Raw genomic sequence first — 21034 nt, forward strand, 5'->3', positions numbered from 1 at the left:
CTCCCCGTGTCTGCGTGGGTTTCCTCCGGGGGCTCCGGTTTCCTCCCTCAGTCCAAAGATGTGCAAGTCAGGTGAATTGGCCATGCTAAATTGCCCGTAGTGTTAGGTAAAGGGGTAAATGTAGGGGTATGGGTGGGTTACACTTCGGCGGGTCGGTGTGGACTTGTTGGGCCGAAGGGCCTGTTTCCACACTGTAAGTAATCTAATCTAAACCAGTTGCAAACAATTCTCTGTCATAATTATGTTTTTACAAACTCAAGTCAATAAATATATTAAAAACTTCTACATCATTTCCATTCATAGGTTAAATGAAATTAAATAAAAGAATTGATATTAAAACACAAAAATGCTTTATTTGTATTTTGCCTGTTATTTTAGGAGAAACGCATCGAGAATTCAAGTTCTCATTACTGGAGGTGAGATTTATTGAATTTCTCCTTGGGATGTGAGGTTCATTGACACTTATTGCACATCTCAAATTGTGCTTGTCTCCCAGCATTTAAAAACTGATAAGGTATAGGCTGATATGATTTGGAGATGCCGGTGTTGGACTGGGGTGTACAAAGTTAAAAATCACACAACACCAGGTTATAGTCCAACAGGTTTAATTGGAAGCACTAGCTTTCGAAGCGCCGTTCCTTCATCAGGTGGTTGTGGAGGACACAATTGCAAGACACAGAATTTTTAGCAAAAGTTTACAGTGTGATGTAACTGAAATTATACATTGAAAAATACCTTGATTGTTTGTTGAGTCTTTCATCTGTTCGAATACCATGATAATTTCACTTGTATCATGTGTAAATCACAATTTTTTTTATAGTTGCATTCTCAGGTTAACTATAACAATTGGTGTTAGCTAGACAATATGTTAAAGGTGATATTAGGTAGTGATTTCACCACAAACTGCATTAGTGGCAGTAAAATCTATGTGGATAGGAACATGTCAAGAATGCAATGGATAAGTTCCAATCACCATTCGAAAGTGTGACACATGCTATTCCTTTGGGGAGAACGAGATTAGAATTTAAACGTATGTTGCTATTTACATCTGCTGTCTCTGTAAAATCCTGGTAATGTTGGAATGGTATTGGTTGCTAATATCGAAATTATAAATTTTGAGATGTTTGCAGCTACAAGTTACCTCACATACATACTCAACAGAATATATCAATACATTTGTATATAGGCATATTACAAAGTTCTTAATTATATATATGGCATATATTTTGTTTTTTTCTATATTTGATTTGATTTAATAATTTGATTATTTATTGTTATGTGTATCCTGTTACAAATTACAGTGAAAAGTGTTGTATAGTATGTGGCAGCATATTAGCAAATAATATGTTATTGCATCAAAAAAGACAAGCAATAGGTTAAAATAATGCACAGGAACTGTTCAATATTCTTACAAATAATAAATTTATAAAACACAATGATCTAGTACAATTACAGCTTTCAAATGTATGCAATATCAACTAAGCTTGTCTACATATCTTGCACGCCACAGTTTAAATGTTACGATATAGTACTCACTCCAGGGTTTTAAACTTTTCCACTCCTGCTGCGACATAGCTGCCTCCATTCTCCAGATCATCCAGATCAAAGACTTTGTGTCCCTCCTTAGGGGTGTAGATGTTTCTGACAGCCCCGAAGGGTGCGTTGATGCCCTTGGTGACTTGGTTAAGGAAAGTGTCAAAGGTGGAGACTTGTTTGTTGATGAGAAACCTTCTACCAGTGAAGAACGGATCCCCATTTCGGTAAACTATCACACTCTTAGCTGCCGGTATCTGAAGTGGAGCTCCTCTTGATGAAGTGGCCATGCCCTTTAATAATAACAACAATCATAACAATGATGCTGGAAAGATCCACAGTTACTTTCATTCACAGTTGCTGAGTTTAGTGTGGACCATCAAGATTCTGACTTCTTCATAAGGTGGCAAAGTCAAATTGCATGAAACATGGAGCCAATCAGCTTGTTTGCCTGCTACCTCAGTTTCAACCTCACCACAACAACTCGAGGCAGCAACCACTGAACCAAAAAAAGTAACTTGTTCTGGCTTGGAAGGAAAATTTATAACCTTGAAATAAGACAACACAAAACACCTTTGCTGAAGAAAACATTCCAGGCCAAACTAAATCAGGTTAATGATTGTACATCAAATATTACTTCAAAGCAATGTACTTGAATGGTTACCGTGGTATTACAACAAAAGGCAATAATGAGCAAGAAAAAGCACCTTTCAGAAATGCTAATAAACATAATCTCGACATTCACAGCATGTTTTTGGCAGTAGTTTGTGTCAATGTGCATTAGCAATGAAGCAATCACATTTTAACAACTCATGTTAAAATAATGTTTTTCAGAACATTAACATTACAAGGAAGTAACTGAGGGCCTAGTTGAAGACATTAGCTATGGAGAGACAGCATAACAGAGGAATTCATTAGACATTAGTTGCAGAATGCAGAGTCAAGGTTCAACTGGTGGTAGGAAATGAAGGAGAGATTAATGTGGCAAGGAAAGGCGTGAGAGGTCAGAGTCAAAGGAGTAGATGGCAGCACTATGGGGCTAGATAAAATAAGTAAATTAAGTAAGGCAGGATATATAAACAAAGAGTTGGAGAATAGGGAGCCAATGTAGTTCAGTGAAGATAAATGTATAAGATGAGCATGGCTCTTGACAGGATAAAGTTCAAACAACTGTGCTTTGGAAGGATTGGGCTTTGTACAGGTATGCAGCTAGTGAAGCCTAAAATGATGGAAGTTGGGCTGTGTGTGTGAATATATTTATAGAATTTTCAAGAATTATACATGCCATGCCTCATAATTTTGGACAAGTAGATGATGCAGTGAAATCTCTAGAAGGTTTTCTCTTCAGTTGTGAAGTCAGTTAATCACCAGGCTGCAACAAAATAATCATCAGCTGAGGTCTCCATACCTATGAACAAAGAACTCTTTCACATCAGAAGTACAATCTGAAATATAAGCTGTTATAACAATATCATTGTTAGTTAACTGAAAGGATAAGGATGCAACACAGCAAGAAACTGAGTCTTTTCTAATGCTGACTATAATATCTCCCTTATCTGTTAAAAGCTATTGTACTATTTTAGCAAATCCCAAATTATCTTTGTGTTTGCCTTCTTCAAATCAGAGAAGTCATTGATACATCCCCCTGAGAATTTAACCACAGTTTTGACTGAGAATGAATCATCTCTGTAGATATATCAATATGTCAATTCTGAATACATGACCCTGGACTCAAGATCACCATCTCATGTATATCTTTTAACAAGACTGTTAAGTTACATTATATTACTTCTATATAAACTATGAAATAAAGATAACATAAACAAAATAATGGCTTGGATGCTGGCACTGACCTTATGGATTTTTTACTGTTGAGCTTGTGTCTACTGATCATACAGAGCAGCACTGTATCTGCTATAGGGGATCAGGGATCTGTGTTAACTAAGGAGAACTTATGATGAATCCTTTCAAAGTGCTGCACTGTTGGAGTGGAGGGAGTTTTTAAACTACAGAAAATGGAGGGTTTGGATCAGGTGGAAGAATGAACAGACTCAAATCTCAAACCCAAGTGTGACCTATCTCAAACCCACCCACTTCCAGCTTAGACAGAGGCAGATTGGCAGAGGCTGGTGGTGGGTATGAGGGCAGACAACCAAACCTTTGCCAGAGGATGGGTTGCTTGTTTGAACAATTAATAAGGCTGTGTGGCTGATGATTTTAATCTCTTCCAGTTTTAATGCCAGCTGGCCAGGCATCTAGAAACTGAACAGTTAGCGGAAGGCCAGTAGTCCCCTGCATGAAATAGAATCACAGAACCATGCAGCACAGAAACAGATCCTTCAGTCTAACTCATCTATGCCAACCTGATTTCTCAAATTAAACTACCCCTATTTGCCTGTGTGTCACCCCATATCCTTCTAAACCTTTCTTTTTCATGTACCTGTCTAACGTCTTTTGAATGTTGTAACTGTACCTGTATCTACCACTTCCTCTGGCAGTTCATTCCACAGATGAACCACCTGGTGTATGAAAAAAATTGCCTCTCAGGTCCCTTTTAAATTTTTCTCCTCTCACCTTAAAATTATGCCCTCTAGTTTTGAACTCACCTACCCTGGGGAAAAGATTTTTGCTATTCGCCTTATCTATGCCCCTCTTGATTTTATGAACCTCCAATTTGTCACACTTCAACCTCCAACACTTCAAGGAAAAAAATCCCAGCCTATGCAGCCTCTCCTTACAACTCTCCACTTCTGCCAATGCCCTTCTAAAGCTTTTCTGCACCCTCTCCAATTGAATAATATCTTTCCTATAGCAGGGCAATCAGTGCTGTACAGAGTACTCCATAAGTGGCCTCACCAACATCCTGCACAATTGCAACAAGTTATCCTAAAGTCAATGCTCTGAGTAATGAAGGAGGATCAGTGCTGCATGTCAGTGGCTCCCTCAAGAAAATCTATTTACTTTTCCATCCTTCCTTTGAAATAGTATTCTCCCAATATGCTCCATGGCTTCCATACAATCTTTCCAGAGTCTTCACAACCTTCTCCCTTCCTCTCTGATCTCTCCAAGCTCCATATCCCCCAGCTAGTAAATGTCTCATTGAACCCTAATCTGCATGTTTCAAACCTACCACTGGTAGTAGCCAGAAAACAATGACAAAAAAAAATTGGTAATCGGGCACCTCAGTTGATTTCAGTAGTACCTGAAAGAAATCTGCTCCTCAGTATTTCCCTAACACAAAGAGGCGTCCCAGTCTGAACTCCTTCATCATCTTCCCTTTATTAACCTCCACAGAATCTGAAATAGGTAAGGAAAGCTGGAATAGTTAATTCAAAGCTAAACCATATAGAAAAAGAGTTAGAGGATCAGGGAAGTATAATTAAAGAGCCATGCAAAAGAAAATGAAAGACAAATAAATATTTAATTTTTTTTAACTCAATCATAATTAATGTCTGAAGGATTGAGACTCCACACTTGTAAAAATGTATTTTTAGTGCCAAGAGGTTTTTTTTGGCAGGAATTAAGAGGTAGCACACCATTTAAAAAAGTAATCATTTGTTCAGTGAATACCTAAAATTCAAATGTAACTTCAGATTATTTCATGATATTTCAATATTGAATTTCTCAGCAAGTTTCCATAGTGACAAAGTATCTGGAAGGGTAAATCAAACAACAACTTCTGATCTCCACACTTAATACAATCATCAGAAGTTGCTATCCAAACTGATTTCCGCTAAGAGTGTGCATTGATACCATCAATTTCATCTTTACCACCAAATCTGTTCAATTACTCATGAGACAATTTAGTAGATTGTCATCCCAGTGGGTGAAAGACCTAGGTGGAGTGTAATTTTGTAAAATTTCATCTTGTACATTTGTTATCATTATTCACTTCTAATGGCATATATGTGTTTTCAAATAATTCTTGTGTGAAGATTTTCCATTATAATTGTCTATCTCTGCATTCACAGTGACAAGAGTCTTTGCAAATTAATTGCACTATGATTGTATCCTGAAAGGATTTTCACCTTCACAATAAAAATGTCCATAAGGTCAAAATCAACTTTACTATAAAAGTAATGAAAGATCAAAATCAACTTTACTTCTCTCCTGTCTAAGCTGTTACAATGTTTGATGTGTGTGCATACATCCACAAAACAATATGTGAATATTATAATGAAACCAAGGACAGAAGATATAACTATAAGGAATACACTAAAATGCATTTGTTCACTGGTTGAGTTATTTCCTAACTTCTGAAACTGCTTCACTCTAAGTTTACATTTTTTCCCTGTGCACTATCAGATGTGATTTACTCATGTCATATAATAATGTAAATAAATTACATGTGTTTCACATCCTAAGCAGTCAATGGAAAATGACACAATATTAGAAAATAACCGATTTTAGGAGCTAGCTGCTCGACTGAATTAGATAATTACTGTTCCACCTCAGTGATCAGAGTTCAAATTTAACACAGATTTATGTGATAAATATTTTCTCTATTCATCAGTTATAAACACTCAAAGTAAAACTACTCTAACATTCTCAGTCCAATTCTTTGTGCACCTAATTTTAATTAAAATGAATAATGCAGAAAAGCCAAAGAAAGATTAATGTGGGAATTTTAAAAAAATTTACATTATTTGAACAGAAATTAGGCATAATATTTGCCAGATCACAAAATCTGTATTCTGCATCTAACCTGATGAGAATGTACTCCAGAAGAAACCTAGCCCATAAATCAAATGTGTCTCACCTTGATGACCACAAACAGAAGAAAAAAAATCACTTTGTGAAAGCATTACCATAAATCTCATAATCTGCATTGCCTTCCAGCACATGTTCCAAAAAAGTAAGATCTGATGCTTTCTCCTCCATGGGAAGTGAGAATCTCAGTTGTGAGATCAACCTTCAGACATCTGCAAGCCTTATGTTCAATAGCAATCTTACATTTGTTAATTGCCTGTTGGTCTTCACTAAACTGCTTTTTCACACCCTTTCCTAAAACTTTGAAGTTTAATCAATTTATAATGATTCCAAAAAGAGAAGTCCATCTCCATCATCTGCCTGACCCTCTGCTAAACCAACCATGAATTCCTTGTTGTTTCAAGCATATCATTCTGCACAAATGGCAGTGCTAGTATTCTGTAAAAATCAATTTCCATCAAGCTAAGCTGTTTAACATAATTGAAAATACATTAATTTAGTTTGCTGTCAAAAACTTAATTGGACCAGCCACATAAATGTTGTGGCTACAAATGCAAGTTGGAGGCAAGGAATTCTGCAGCAAGCAACTCACCTCTCATCTCCCCAATATGTATGTATACAGTTTACAAAATCCAAGTCAGCAGTGTGATGGAGTACTCTCCATTTGTCGAGATGAGTGCATCTCCAACAACACAAAAGATTTGATACATCCAGGACCAAGCAGTCGATTGGCAGCACCTCCAGTACCTTCAACATTCACTCCATTCACGACCAATGCACAGTGGCAGAAGGTATACTATTTTTGTGTTAAATTGGAGAAACTTGCTAAGGTTCCATCAACAACATCTTCCAAATCATGGCCTCTACCACAAGCACAGCGGATGCAACAGAATACCATCACCTACAAGTACCCCTCCAAAACACACACTATCCTGACTTGAAACTAGATTGCCATTTCCATACTGTCATAGAATCACAGAGCTGTACAGCATTGAAACAGACAATTAGGTCCAACTCATCCATGCCGACCAGCTATTTTAAATTAATCTAGTCCCATTTGCAAGCATTTGGCCCATATCCCACTAAACCCTTCCTATTCGTATACCCATCCAGATAACTTTTAATGTTGCAGTTGTACCACCCTCCACCACTTCTTCTGGCAGCTCATTCCATATAAAAATATTCCATATTTTTCATCCTCTGCACGAAAAAGTTGCCCCTTAGGTCCCTTTTAAATCCTCTCACTTTAAACCTATACCCTCTAGTTTTGGACTCCCAAATCCTGGGGGAAAGATCATCCAAACATCCTATTCACACTCCTCCTGATTTTATTAATTTCTAGAAGGTCACCCTCAGCTTCCGATGCTCCAGGGAAAACAGGCCTAGCCTATTCAACCTCTCCCTATAGCTCAAACTCTTCAACCCTGGCAACATCCTTGTAAATCTTTTCTAGACTCTTTCAAGTTTCACAATATCCTTCTTCCAGGTGTAGCACAATGGGCCAAAATCCAGAAAGTCCATTCCTAACAGTATTGTGGGTGTCCCTAAACCACAAGGTGTGCAGCAGTTCAAGAAGGCAAGTCAACACCACTTTCTCCAGGAAAATTAGGGATGGGTAATAGCCAGCAAGATCCACATCCTATGAATAAATTAAAATAAAACACCATGGGAAGCTGTTGCCTGCCACACGGATTCGGAGCCTAATTAATTTCAATGAAGAGAAAATGAGGTCTGCAGATGTTGGAGATCAGAGATGGAAATGTGTTGCTGGAGAAGCGCAGCAGGTCAGGCAGCATCTAGGGAACAGGAGAATCGACGTTTCGGGCATTAGCCATTCTTCAGGACCTGAAGAAGGGCTAATGCCCAAAACGTCGATTCTCCTGTTCCCTAGATGCTGCCTGACCTGCTGCGCTTCTCCAGCAACACATTTCCATAATTAATTTAAATGTCAGACTTAATATATCACGTTTGTGTCCTCAATTGTTCTGGAAGATTTTATAGTTAAAGAGTTTTGTAATCATAGATTAATTGCTACAATTAAATTTTGAGTTTAGTTGAGGAAAGTTCTGAGGCAGTGATGTCAAAATGTTTAGAACATTAGCAGAATGTTCAACTAACAGCTGTGGGGTAAGGACAACAGCCAAGATCAGGAGGAACACAGAATTCTCAAAAGATTATCAAATTGGAGAGAACAACAGAGGTAGGGAGAGATGAAGCTATGGAGCAGTTTGAACAGCAGGAAGAGAACCTTAAATTTGACATGTTGCTGGACCAGGAGCCAAAGTAGATCAGTAAGTGTAGAGGTGAAGGGTAAGCAGGATTTGATGCAGCTTCAGAGCAGGTGAGATGAGCATCAAAATTTTGGATGTGTTGAATGTTAAAATGCTTGCATGATTACAGGTATTTATTTTCTCATTGTTTTTCATATTTAACTTTCGATGCAAAAGTAGCTTCTTAAAAATTCACTCATGGGATATGGGCACTGTTGGCTGGACCAGCATTTACCACACATCCCTAATTACCTAAAGGTTGTTAAAAGACAACTACATTGCTGTGGGTTTGGAGTCACATGTAGGCTTGGTTAAGGTAAGGGTGGCAGATTTTCTTCTGTCAAGGACATTTGTGAACCAAATGGATTTTTGCAGTAATTAAACATGGTCATGTTTATTTTAGTATCTGAGTTATTTCTGATTTATTTTGCCAATAAATGTCTGCCAACCTCCTTCCTTAATGAAGAGGAAATGCCTTACACTTACTTCTTACACTTACACTTACTTCTACACTGACAATAATGGTACTAAGAATGTTACAAGATATAAAAACAAATTAACCCAGCTAACTGATGCTCCAATTTTAATGAGACCAAAAGCATAGGAAATTATGGGTATTTTGCCAATCAAGGGTCAGACACACATAGGATGAGGCATATTCCTGTCTGTGGAATGTGGATTACTATCAGAACAGAATGCTTAAGTTGAATCAAAATTCCTATTTTTGGCCGATGCCACTTTATTTCTTTTGATCCTTTATTTATTTTTCTTCTTGTACAAAGGCACCTGACCTCAGCTTAATGGTGGTTATTTGGTCAAGGATAAGGCCTCTGCTCATTTCTCCACCTCTCCCGGTCATGCACTCTGTTCTCCAGATGCTCTGTTTAGTAATTCCCCACAAAAGAATTATTGCTACACAATGCATCATAAGTACCTACTCATATCTATACAGTATGTGGCATCTCAGTGCACCATTCTAGCATAATGACTGTGGAACTACACTCTTGTTAAAAAACAAAAATACATCAAATGTTTCTTGAAATGGTATGAAGTGGAATTGTTTCCAATTTGAGCTACACCCTCATGGGGAGCCAAAAAAATGTAGGACAAGCGTGAAACCCAATGCATTCATTAGAGTTTAGAAGGTTGAGGGGAGATCTAATAGAAACTTACATGGCTTAGAAAGGGCGGAAGCTGGGAAGTTGTTTCTGTTAGGCAGGGAGACAAAGATCCATAACAGCCTTAGAATAGAGGGGGTCAATTTAGAATGGAAATAAGGAAATATTTCTTCAGCCAGAGACTGGTGGGCCTGTAGAATTCATTGCCACTGAGCACAGCGGAGGCTGGATGTTAAATTTCTTTAAGGCAGAGATTGATAAATTCTTGGTCTCACAAGGAATTAAGGGCTATAAGGAGAGAGTGCGGGTAAGAGGAGCTGAAATGCCCATCAGCCATGATTGAATGGCAGAGTGGACTCAATGGGCCAAATAGCCTTACTTCCACTCCTATGTCTTATGGTCTTATGGTCTTATAAGTCTCTTGGTGGCCACTTTCCAAAACAAAAGTGACAACAACAACAGATTGCTTCCTCAGCCAAGGCAAACTGAATTGAACAGTGAATTGTACAGGTGGAAAAACCAAACAAAATAATATAACCTTTTAATACAAAATGAAATCTATGGTTTATTTGTAAATTTGCTGTTGTAAGTCTCACATTCTGCTGCTAATCATTTCAATGTTTGAGTTATTTCCGAAATGAACTTGGTTGGAGTACTAGAAGTCTCAACTGAAAATACAGAGAATAATTTGCCTCAAAAGGCAGTTGAGGTGGAGTCATCGGATATTTTAAAGATGGAAGTTATTAGATTCTTGTTAGGTAAGGGAGTCAAAAATAATTGGGATGGAATGGAAATGTGGAATTCAAAACCCAATACGATCAGCCATGATCTTATTGAATGGTGGAGCAGGCTCAAGGAGCCAAATGGTCTATTCTGTTTTCAACTCCCACATTCATACGTTTATCATCTTGAACCTCAAAATATTGCATTACAAGTAAAGCTTTATCATCTTTTGATGACAGCAGCAAGGAGTGAAATAGAATCCAATGGTCACAGCCACTCAAATCTCAAGTTACAACTCAACTCAAACCCTCCATTAATAGATACAAACCATTCCCAACCCATTCTCCATGACCAAAAAAATTCCCCATTGATCTAGAAACCTGCCAGAAGGAAAAGAATGCCGACTCACTAACCTCAGCTTTTTTTTCCCCTGCTGAAAATGTTAGGTTCTGTGAAGCTGTGGTTTGTGACTCCTGCATGGTGTTTTCCTTACCACATTGTCTGTTCGGCGTAGCTTGTGGTGCTATCTTATGAGCTGACCATGATATTTCATTCACTTGAGTATCATTTAGTTCCATTTTATGATTGGATAATCTGTCCAACAACAGGGTGACGTGGTGGCTCAGCGGTTAGCATTGCTGCCTCACAGTGCCAGGGGTCTGGGTTTAATTCCACTTTTGGGCACCTGTCTATGTGGAGCTTACACATTCTGCATGGGGATAGGTCATGCTAAATTGCGAATAATGTCAACACTAGCTGGATTAGTCATGGGAAATGCAGGATTATAGGGATAAGAGGGTGGGATGTTCTTTGAAGGATTGGTATGGATTCGATGGGCTGAATGGCCTGCTTCCACACTGTAGAGATTCTATGAACAACTGAACGGCCTCCCTTTGGACTGTAAGTTCTAGTTATCCAACATTCATTCCTTGCCATAAATTTGGCAATATGCAATTTGAAATAAAAAATACTGCCTGTAGCACATGGTAAACGTTGTGCAATGTGTAAATTAATTAAAGAAATCTAATGGCTTCCATTTATTCTTGATGTTCCATCTTTGTACATTTTAATACAACCATTAATGCAGCTAACATAAAGCATGAAGAACCAAATTAAAAGAGTTTGAAAGCAAGTTGAAAGTGAATATAGGATTGAAGAGCAAAATGAGTAGGCCATTCAGCCCTTCAAGCTTGTTCTGCCATTGAATCTGGTTGTGGGCTCAACTCCACTTTCCCATCCATAAATCCTAGCTTCAGTAATCTATCTAACTCTGTTTTGAATAAATTTAATGACTGAAAGGGCACAGTGAAAGTTACACCAGCACCCCCTTCCTTGTAAGTTCTACATCCCAAAAAGGTGCTGCAACATTTGACAACGCTTCGATAAGGAGCAAATACCTCAAACGGACCGTGAGTTGCATTTTTCAGAAAATGCGCAAGAATCACTATCCTTTAAAAACACATGAAGTCCAGTCTGGCTTCAGGGCTTCTTCTGGTTACACACATTCCATATTTATTCATGCATTTTATGACCACACATCAGTCATATTGCACTTTACTCTTATGTATTTACTGGAACCATATCACACAACACAAAAGAGGCCATTCCGCCCATCATTTATGAGAGGATTCTTTGGAAGAGCTAACACATGATTCCCGCCGAACGGCATTTTGCGCGCGGACATCGAAATTTCCCCCTCACAAGTGAATACCAAATTCCCAGTTGGAAGTCTTTTTATTCGATTAATTCCAGTTGGGAATTTGGGAAATGTGGATGTCTTTGCCAATGAATCGGTTTGTACCGTTCTTTCAGAAAGTGCATTCCAGTGCACTGTTCCCCCACAAGAAACGAATAGTTATTTCAATTTTAATGTTTGCCTTTGAAAAATAAATTTGCGATATCCAATCTACAGCAGCAAAATGAAAACATGGTGCTGAACACAAAATCATGAAATATTAATTCAGATTTGTAGCACGGGGAGGTGGGGCAACTAGAATTGTCTGGGCTCACTATGAAATCACATCTGAAGATAAAGTCCCTTGTTTTTCCACTTGAGTTTTTCGTTTGTTTCAAAGTTGTTCCAGTTCACTTTGACAGCTGCAGGGATTAGACAGACAGCGGACAGATTATCTGGACTTCTTTTGTACTTACAAAACTGTTGTGATAGATAGAGCTGCAATCGCATGAACTGCTCTACTCAGTCTAGATCAACTCTTAAAAACATGCACACCTCTACCTCAAGGATAACTTGAAATATCCCGTACCCTGCGAGGGAATTTCCTTTCAGCACACGTCGGGTGAGTGCTTGGTTGGTGACAAGAGTGGGGATTCAGAATTGTGGACACAAGATCCGACCAGCCTTATAGCAGTGAGAGTAAAAGAGAGCGAGCGAGAGATGTGAAGGTAAAGGCGGGCAAATTAAAGCAGCCGAGGGTAGTCTTAGAGCTTACTTACGCTGACCGTGTGTGAGAGATGGGCAGTCTGGTGCTGCCTGTGCGCCTCCTCACTCCTTAGCTGTCCTGAGCCTGACTCCTGACTTGTGACAGCCGCTCAGCGTCTGGAATCAGAGGCTGTCACCAGCATCTATTCCCCGGGTGATTTATTTCGACTTGCACTGAGTACAGGCCCTCGGCAAACAATGCAAGGGCTCCTTCTCTCCTCCTGCCATTGGTTCTTTTAAAAGGTTTCCCATTACCAAGGGCAAAAAGAAGCAAGTTTCCAAGATTTGTTTAACCAAAGCTCACTCCGTCTTACTGTAAGCCTTATTTTACTCACCTTCACATTCTCTCGAGTAATTCTTTCTCTCACCCTCATTCTTGCTTTTTTGCTTTGTCTCCTGCATTTAATTCTCTCGCTCGCTCTCTCTCCTTTTCTCTCTGGTTTTATTTTCACTCACAATCTCTTTTCTTGCTTTGTCACTTTCCCTCCTTATTCACCTGGGCTCCCCGAAATGTTTTGTGACTGCTGCAAAACAGGAACTAACCTAAGAGAACGTGGGATGAGCACTTCCAATTAATACCAGCAGTCGCTGCCACTAATACTTGTGGGTCACATAACGTCCCAGACCTGTCCCCACTGACATCCAAAAGGACAAGGGCAACGGGTTTATGGTAACGTGGAGGTTACTCTCCAAATTCGTACAGAATGCTGACTAGAAATATATCAGGGCATTCCTTCAACATCACAAACCAAAAGCGCTTGAAGTCACTACTTCAGAGCACTCGGCGAGTACCTATTTGGCACACACATACACACACACTGTAGTAAGTCAAGAGCACCACTCATCAGCAATGAACTGGAAACGCCAACTTTACCAACAATGGTAACAACCCGAAAATTGTTGCTCATTCTGACCCTGATATTGTTGCTTCTAACAGAATTCTCTGCGGATGAATTTCAGGATTTCAAAATAGAGTTTCATTTTGGAAGTGCTGAGGCTCGCATATTTCCAGCATCTCCTGGAAGAAATGCCAGGTTTTGTGGCTGACTGGAAACTCGAGAACCAAAGACCAGAGACTTTCACAAGTTGCATGCGGGTTTAAATTAACCCCTACTTCAGGAGCTGGTAAAAGAAAAACGTCCTTTACAGACACGTAATACCAGCACAAAGTTTAATACTCAACTGAAGAAGAGAAACAATTTTATAAAACTGTAACATTGACATGATTTAACATGAGTCAACTGCTTTAAACGTAATGGCTGGTGGGAGCCGATCTCTGAAAGCCCCTATAATTAGTTTGCCAAACATGTTCCAAAGTCTACTAACATGGAGATAATTAGCAAATCATTAACGTTTTAATGAAACTTAGTCACCACATTTTTGTTACTGAAACCAGTTTGAGAAAGCCTGTCCCGAGCAGTAACAATTATTAATAAACTGATTCACATCTGTACAATGAGACAACAGACTGGCTTCACTGCACAACTCTTCTCACTCAGAAACTATTACCTAAGTAATACCTACTTGACAAGCTCAAGGCCGCGACTGTTGCACTTAATCTCAGACACAGTAGAGAGCTTTTTTTTTAATTGTGCAATCACGTTTGCCAGAGAAAAGGATGTCCATTCACCGCTGGCAGAAGGTATGAAATCACTGAGGCATATCCGAGAGTGACACTGTCAGTGAAGAAATATGCAACATGAATATCTATAGCATTGGCCACTGTTGCTTAGTAACTCATACGCTGTCACACGTTCATGCTCAATTCTATGTTTGGAATGGTGACTAGGAGGACAACGTTTTAAGAAGTAAAATAAGGAAGGTAAGAAATTATTTTTTAAAAAAACTTTAATTGGGTAAATATTTTACAACCTCTCGTGAGTTTTCTGATATCTGAGAGTGCTTTCAACACACATAAATGAAATGTTCATTTGACATCTTCCAGTTATGAGGTATGTAGAAATTCGCATCTCTCCTAGAGTTTTGTTTGACCAGAATGGGGAACCAATGAGAATTTTTGCAAGATTTTTACTACGGAAACTAAGCTCAAATGATAGAGAAGATTCTACAGACTCTGGAAAAGCAGAGAATGTGATAGACTGAGTGGCCTGACGTCATTCCTTTTATTCTCATGTTGGAGTGCCTGAGAGATCTAGTGGCCATTTTGGATTTTATAAAATGTTAAATAGCAAGTCTCGTGACGTAATGAAAGCACCAAAGTGAAAATGTGAAAGGACAAATCAGGATGCTTGGTATAGGATATGCCAAGCTTTGATTTTTAATTCTACCTTCATAGCAAGAACAAATAGAGATGTACAGCACAGAAACAGACCCTTCAGTCCAACTCAGTTTTGTAAAATTGTTTCTCTCCTTCAGTTGAGGATTAACTTTGTGCTGGTATTACTTGTCTGTAAAGGAGGTTTTTGTTTTACCAGCTTCTGAAGTAGGGGTTAATTTAAACCCCTGTGCAACTTGTGAAAGTCTCTGGTCTTTGCCTCTTGAGTTTCCAGTCAGCCACAAAACCAGGGCATGCTGAAATTCAGCATTTCTGCCAGGAGATACTGGAAATATGCGAGCCTCAGCAATTCCAAAATGAAATGAAATGAAAATCTATGCCAATCAGATAGCCTAACCTAATTTAGTCCCATTTGCCAGCACTTGGCCCATATCCCTCTGAACCCTTCCTATTCATATCCCTATCCACATGCCTTTTAAATGTTGCAATTGTACCAGCCTCCACCACTTCCTCTGGCAGCTCATTCCATACACGTACCACCCTCTGCATGAAAATATTGCCCCTTAGGTCCCTTTTATATCTTTCCCCCTTCACCCTAAACCTATGCCATCTAGTGGCACTCCACTGGTCACAGGCCTCCAGTTTGAAAAATAACCCTCCACGTCCACCCTCTGTCTTCTACCTTTGAGCCAGTTCTGTATCCAAATGGCTAGCTCTCCCTGTACTCCATGAGATCTAACTTTGCTAACCAGTCTCCCATGGGGAACCTTGTCAAACGCCTTACTGAAGTCCATATAAATCATATCCATCACTCTGCCCTCATCAATCATTTTTGTTACTTCTTCAAAAAACTCAATCAAGTTTGTAAGCCATGATTTCCCACGCACAAAGCCATGCTGACTATTCCTAATCAGTCCTTGCCTTTCCAAATACATGTAAATCCTGTTCCTTAGGATTCTCTTCAATAACTTGCCCACCACCAATGTCAGGCTCACCAGTCTATAGTTCCCTGGCTTGTCCTTACCACATAGCGATACCATGTTAACCAACCTCCAGTCTTCCAGGACCTTACCTGTGACTATCGATGATACAAATATCTCAGCAAGGGGCCAGCAATCATTTCCCTTGCTTCCCATAGAGTTCTGGGGTACTCCTGATCAGGTCCTGGGGATTTATCCACTTTTATGCATTTGAAGACATCCAGCAGTTCCTCCTCTGTAATATGGACATTTTGCAAGATGTCACTATCTATTTCCCTACAGTCTATATCTTCCATATCCTTTTCCACAGTAAATACTGATGCAAAATACTCATTTTGTATCTCCCCTATTTTCTGCAGCTCCCCTCAAAGGCCGCCTTGCTGATCTTTGAGGGACCCTATTCTCTCCCTAGTTACCCTTTTGTCCTTAATGCATTTGTAAAAACCCTTTGGATTCTCCTTAATTCTATTTGCCAACGCTACTTCATGTCCCCCTTTTGCCCACCTGATTTCCCGCTTAAGTATACTCCTATTGCCTTTATACTCTTCTAAGTGTTCTCAATCTCTCCTGTCTATACCTAATATATGCTTCTTTCTTTTCTTAACCAAAACCACAATTTCTCTAGTGACAAATGACTGAGAAAAGTAAGGTGTTCCACAATTTTGAAAACTAGGAAAAGAATACTTCAATAAGAGATCCAAAGAATTCACAGCACTGAATGTGTTATTTGGCACACTTTGTCTGTGTCAAATTTTTGGAACAATTCAACATTGAACATACCTCCCATGCCCTCCCAATTGTTTTATGCCTTCCTCGACTTCAAACATTTATTCAATTTCCCTTCAATTACATGCATAGAGAAATTCTAATAAGGACATTGTACTATATCTAATGTAGGCTTTCTGCTCAGTCCCAGCAACAATTTTAAACTGATAATCCCTAAGAACCAATCTCCAATGACAAAATTATTTTTCTTGCATTACTGACCAAGACATTGGTGGTGGAGGGTTGTTTTTCAGACTGGAGGCCTGAGACCAGTGGAGTGTCACAAGGATCGGTGCTGGGTCGACTACTTTTCATCATTTACATCAATGATTTGGATGGGAGCATAAGAGGGAGAGTTAGTAAGTTTTCAGATAACACCAAAATTGGAGATGTAGTGGACAGTGAGGAAGGTTACCTCAGATTACAACAGGATCTTGATCAGATGGGCCAATGGGCTGAGGAGTGGCAGGTGGAGTTTAATTTAGATAAATACGAGGTGCTGCATTTTGGGAAAGCAAATCTTAGCAGGACTTATCCACTTAATGGTAAGGTCCTAGGCAGTGTTGCTGAACAACGTGAGTGCAGGTTCATAGGTCCTGGAAAGTAGAGTCTCAGGTAGGTAGGATAGTGAAGAAGGCGTTTAGTATGTTCTCCTTAATTGGTCAGAGCATTGAGTATAGGAGTGGAGAGATCATGTTGTGGCTGTACAGGATATTGATTAGACCACTTTTGGAACATGGCATGTAATTCTGGTTTCCTTCCTATCAGAAGGATGTTGTGAAACTTGAAAGAGTTTATAAAAGATTTACAAAGATGTTGCCAGGATTGGAGGATTTGAGCTATAGAGAGAGGCTGAGTAGTGTGGGCTGTTTTGCCTCGAGCTTCGAAGGCTGACGGGTAACCTCATAGAGGTTTATAAGATCATGTGAGGCATGGATAGGATAAATCGACAAAGTCTTTTCCGTGGGATGGGGGAGTCCAGAACTGGAGGGCATAGGTTTAGGGTGAGAGGGGAAAGATATAAAAGGGACCTAAGAGGCATTATTTTCACACAGAGGGTGGTGCGTGTATAGAATAAGCTGCCAGAAGAAGTGGTAGAGGATGGTCCAATTGCAACATTTAAAAAGCATCTGGATGGGTATATGAATAGGAAGGGTTTAGATGGGGCAAGAGCTGGCAAATGGAACTATATCAGCTTGGGATATCTGATCGGCATGGAGGAGTTGGAACGAAGGATCTGTTTCCGTGCTGTACATCTCTATCACTCTATAAAACAACTCAATTTTCATTTTTAAAAAAATGAATTGTAGAACTGTCCTTAGAATTGCAAGTCTCACATCTCTTATGTCATGATGTGGACATGTAACTACCTGATGAAGGAGCAGCGCTCCGAATGCCAGTGCTTCCAAATAAACCTACTGGACTATAAACTGGTGTTGTGTGATTTTTATCTTTATCCCTGATGTCATCCTGTGCAATGAGGTTTCAATTACAACACAGCCAGGAATCAGGAAGGTAAGGAGACTGGCAACAGTAAAAAAATGAAATCAGAAAAACACTGACCAAATACATTAATACCAGTGGTTATGCACAGAGATGTGAGAGGATAGTTAAAGACTAAGAGGTGGAAAGTGAGTCACATGTTTCAACAATCAGCTTTTCTTCTGTCCTATGGAGGATGTGAATGAAATATTAGTAGCCTTCTTGTCAAAATGCATTTATAAGCATTTAGGGAGGTAATGGCCTAGTGGTATTATCACTGGGCTGTTAACCTAGGGGACCCAGGATCAAATCCTACCCCAACTAATGGTGGAATTTGAACTTAAAAGAAAATCTTGAATTAAGAGTCTAATGGTGGCCATTAATCAATTGCTGTTTAAAAATCCATCTGGGTCACCAGTGTCATTTAGGTAAGGAATCTGCCATCCTTACTTGGCCTGGCCTATGTATGACTCCCGACCCACAGCAATGTGGTTGACTCTCAACTGCTTACTGGGCAATTAGGGATGGGTAATAAATGCTGGCCTGGACAATGATGCCATCTTTATATGAATTTAAAAGAAAATTACAATTTTTTTTTAAATACGCAAGTGACAGAGACAGGGCAAAAAATCTAAGAGAGATCACTTGACTCCCTTCTCAGACCAAGATTACAGTACAACAGAGGAAATGAAATAATATGGAAGGATAGCACGGCTGATTGCTTTTTTTTATGTTTTGAAGATCCGTTTCCTTTTATTACTTTCAATTACAAGAAAGTCCTGCTAAATTGATTAATACTTGCTGTTGCTATTTATACATACATATGTGTATGTATAAACACGTATAAACATATATATTCTACCACACTCAGTGTTTTTGGCATAAACAGTTAACCACTCCCATTTGGGTAAACAAGTTAATTGACCTGTCCTTGAATAAGTGACTCAGTCACCTCAGGTATTTATGTTCAAAGCACCAAAAAATAATCATTAGGATTCTCGAATTTCTACTCACATAGTGACACGACTGACTGAAAAAAATTACAGTTGTTCCACAAAGATCATTAATAGCTAAATTTTGCAAAGAGAATTCGTAAGAAAAGATACAAAATATTTTCAGGAAGGTTCAGGAAAGAGTTCATCACACTTGTAACTGTATCTGATGCTGCATTTCACACCTCAGGATCCTGATTGAAAGAATTTAATTATTTATGTGTGATGTTTTCAGGTAGCTTATTGGGATAGGTGTCAGTGAAGAATATGAACCACTTTTGTTATCTGAATTCTCAAAGGTAACCACACGCAGACACTGATATCACACATTCTGAGTGTTTTCATTTCTGGTCTTTCTTCCAGAAACTCACATTTTCTTTGGTGATTTGCAGGTCACTGAAAATATGTGTGTTGTGATTATGAATGTTTGTGCCCAACAATATTAGAATGGCTGGCACAATGCCACTTTTGCACTTTGCATTAATGTGTAACACTCGCAGAACAGGTACAAGGTATAACACTAGTTAGACGAAAGATGAAGCTAACTTTAGATGGTTCCATCAGTTCTTAAATTCAGCCTCTGATGCACATTCCATAACCAAACTACAAGAGCTGTACTAGATTACTACGGATGTATCAAGCGCTGATCTTTGAAGAAATGCTTCACCTTTCCTTATTGTATTCTTTTTATAACCAGCTGAAATCAAGAACTTCCACAACTAATTTGAAATTCCCATGTATGCAATTTTATCCCGTTGATTAATGGATTGGCACCAAATTCTTTTTCTTGGTATTTTAGCAAAGTGAGAAACATTTTTTTTTAAATATTGGAATAAAGTAACTTACTATAAATTTTAGGAGAGGAATTTAAACTACTACATGATTCATTTTACACAGAACTAACCTTTCATCATTTCTCTTTGTAGAGGAATAACAATTGTGTTCAGATAGACACAACTCTGCACAAGTTGCTCACAAAACTGAATCCCCAATACTTCTTGAAGTCAGATAAGGACTTGTAGAAGTTGCATTGGAATAACAAAGAATCATTATTACAAAGTTTGTGAGAAGATTTGTAGCTCGTTGTTGTGGTTCTGTTCGTCGAGCTGGGAATTTATATTGCAGACGTTTCGTCCCCTGTCTAGGTGACAACCTCAGTGCTTGGGAGCCTCCTGTGAAGCGCTTCTGTGATCTTTCCTCCAGCATTTGTAGTGTTTTGAATCTGCCGCTTCCGGTTGTCAGTTCCAGCTGTCCGCTGCAGTGGCCGGTATATTGGGTCCAGGTCGATATGCTTATTATCTGAATCTGTGGATGAGTGCCATGCCTGTAGGAATTCCCTGGCTGTTCTCTATTTGGCTTGTCCTATAATAGTAGTGTTGTCCCAGTCGAACTCATGTTGCTTGTCATCTGCGTGTGTGGCGACTAAGGATAGCTGGTCGTGTCATTATTACAATACATTCATTCTACAATCATGTCAGAAGCATAAGCCTATGCCTTGGTACAAAAAGGAAACTACTGCACATGCTGAAAATCTGCACAAAAAATAGAAAGCACTGACAGTACACAACAGGTTAAGAGACATCTGTTCAGACAGAAATATAGAGTTAACATTTCAGGGCTGTGGTCTTTCATCAGAACTGGGAGCAGTTAGAAATGGAATACGTTTTAAGCAAAAGATACAATGGAGCATAGGAAAAATAACAAAAGGGAATTTCTGTGATCTGGAGGACAAATTAGAAGATAAAAAGTTTCATGGTGCAAGATTAAAGGGAGGGGGAAGGGGTT

The 21034-nt window shown here is 39.1% G+C and overlaps 1 protein-coding gene across 9 annotated transcripts in view; it reads right to left on the reverse strand.

Moving 5' to 3' along the window:
* LOC122541600 (doublecortin domain-containing protein 2) overlaps nt 1-14431 on the reverse strand; it is a 128217-nt gene extending 113786 nt beyond the window's left edge. For 2 of the 9 annotated variants that reach the window (XM_043678520.1, XM_043678468.1), the window contains exons 1-2: nt 13130-13221; nt 1537-1826 (exon numbers count right to left, since the gene is read on the reverse strand). In XM_043678520.1, coding sequence (XP_043534455.1) covers nt 1537-1826; nt 13130-13168 — 329 coding nt within the window. In that variant the 5' untranslated portion in view covers nt 13169-13221. Of the gene's footprint in view, nt 1-1536; nt 1827-2823; nt 2923-4735; nt 4831-12808; nt 12916-13129; nt 13222-14318 lie in introns of those variants that run through there. The other 7 variants (XM_043678529.1, XM_043678512.1, XM_043678494.1 and 4 more) reach the window with 6 other exon arrangements.
* Nucleotides 14432-21034: the final 6603 nt, after the last annotated feature.

Source organism: Chiloscyllium plagiosum, chromosome 3 (genome assembly GCF_004010195.1).
Source record: "Chiloscyllium plagiosum isolate BGI_BamShark_2017 chromosome 3, ASM401019v2, whole genome shotgun sequence".
NCBI lineage: Eukaryota > Metazoa > Chordata > Chondrichthyes > Orectolobiformes > Hemiscylliidae > Chiloscyllium > Chiloscyllium plagiosum.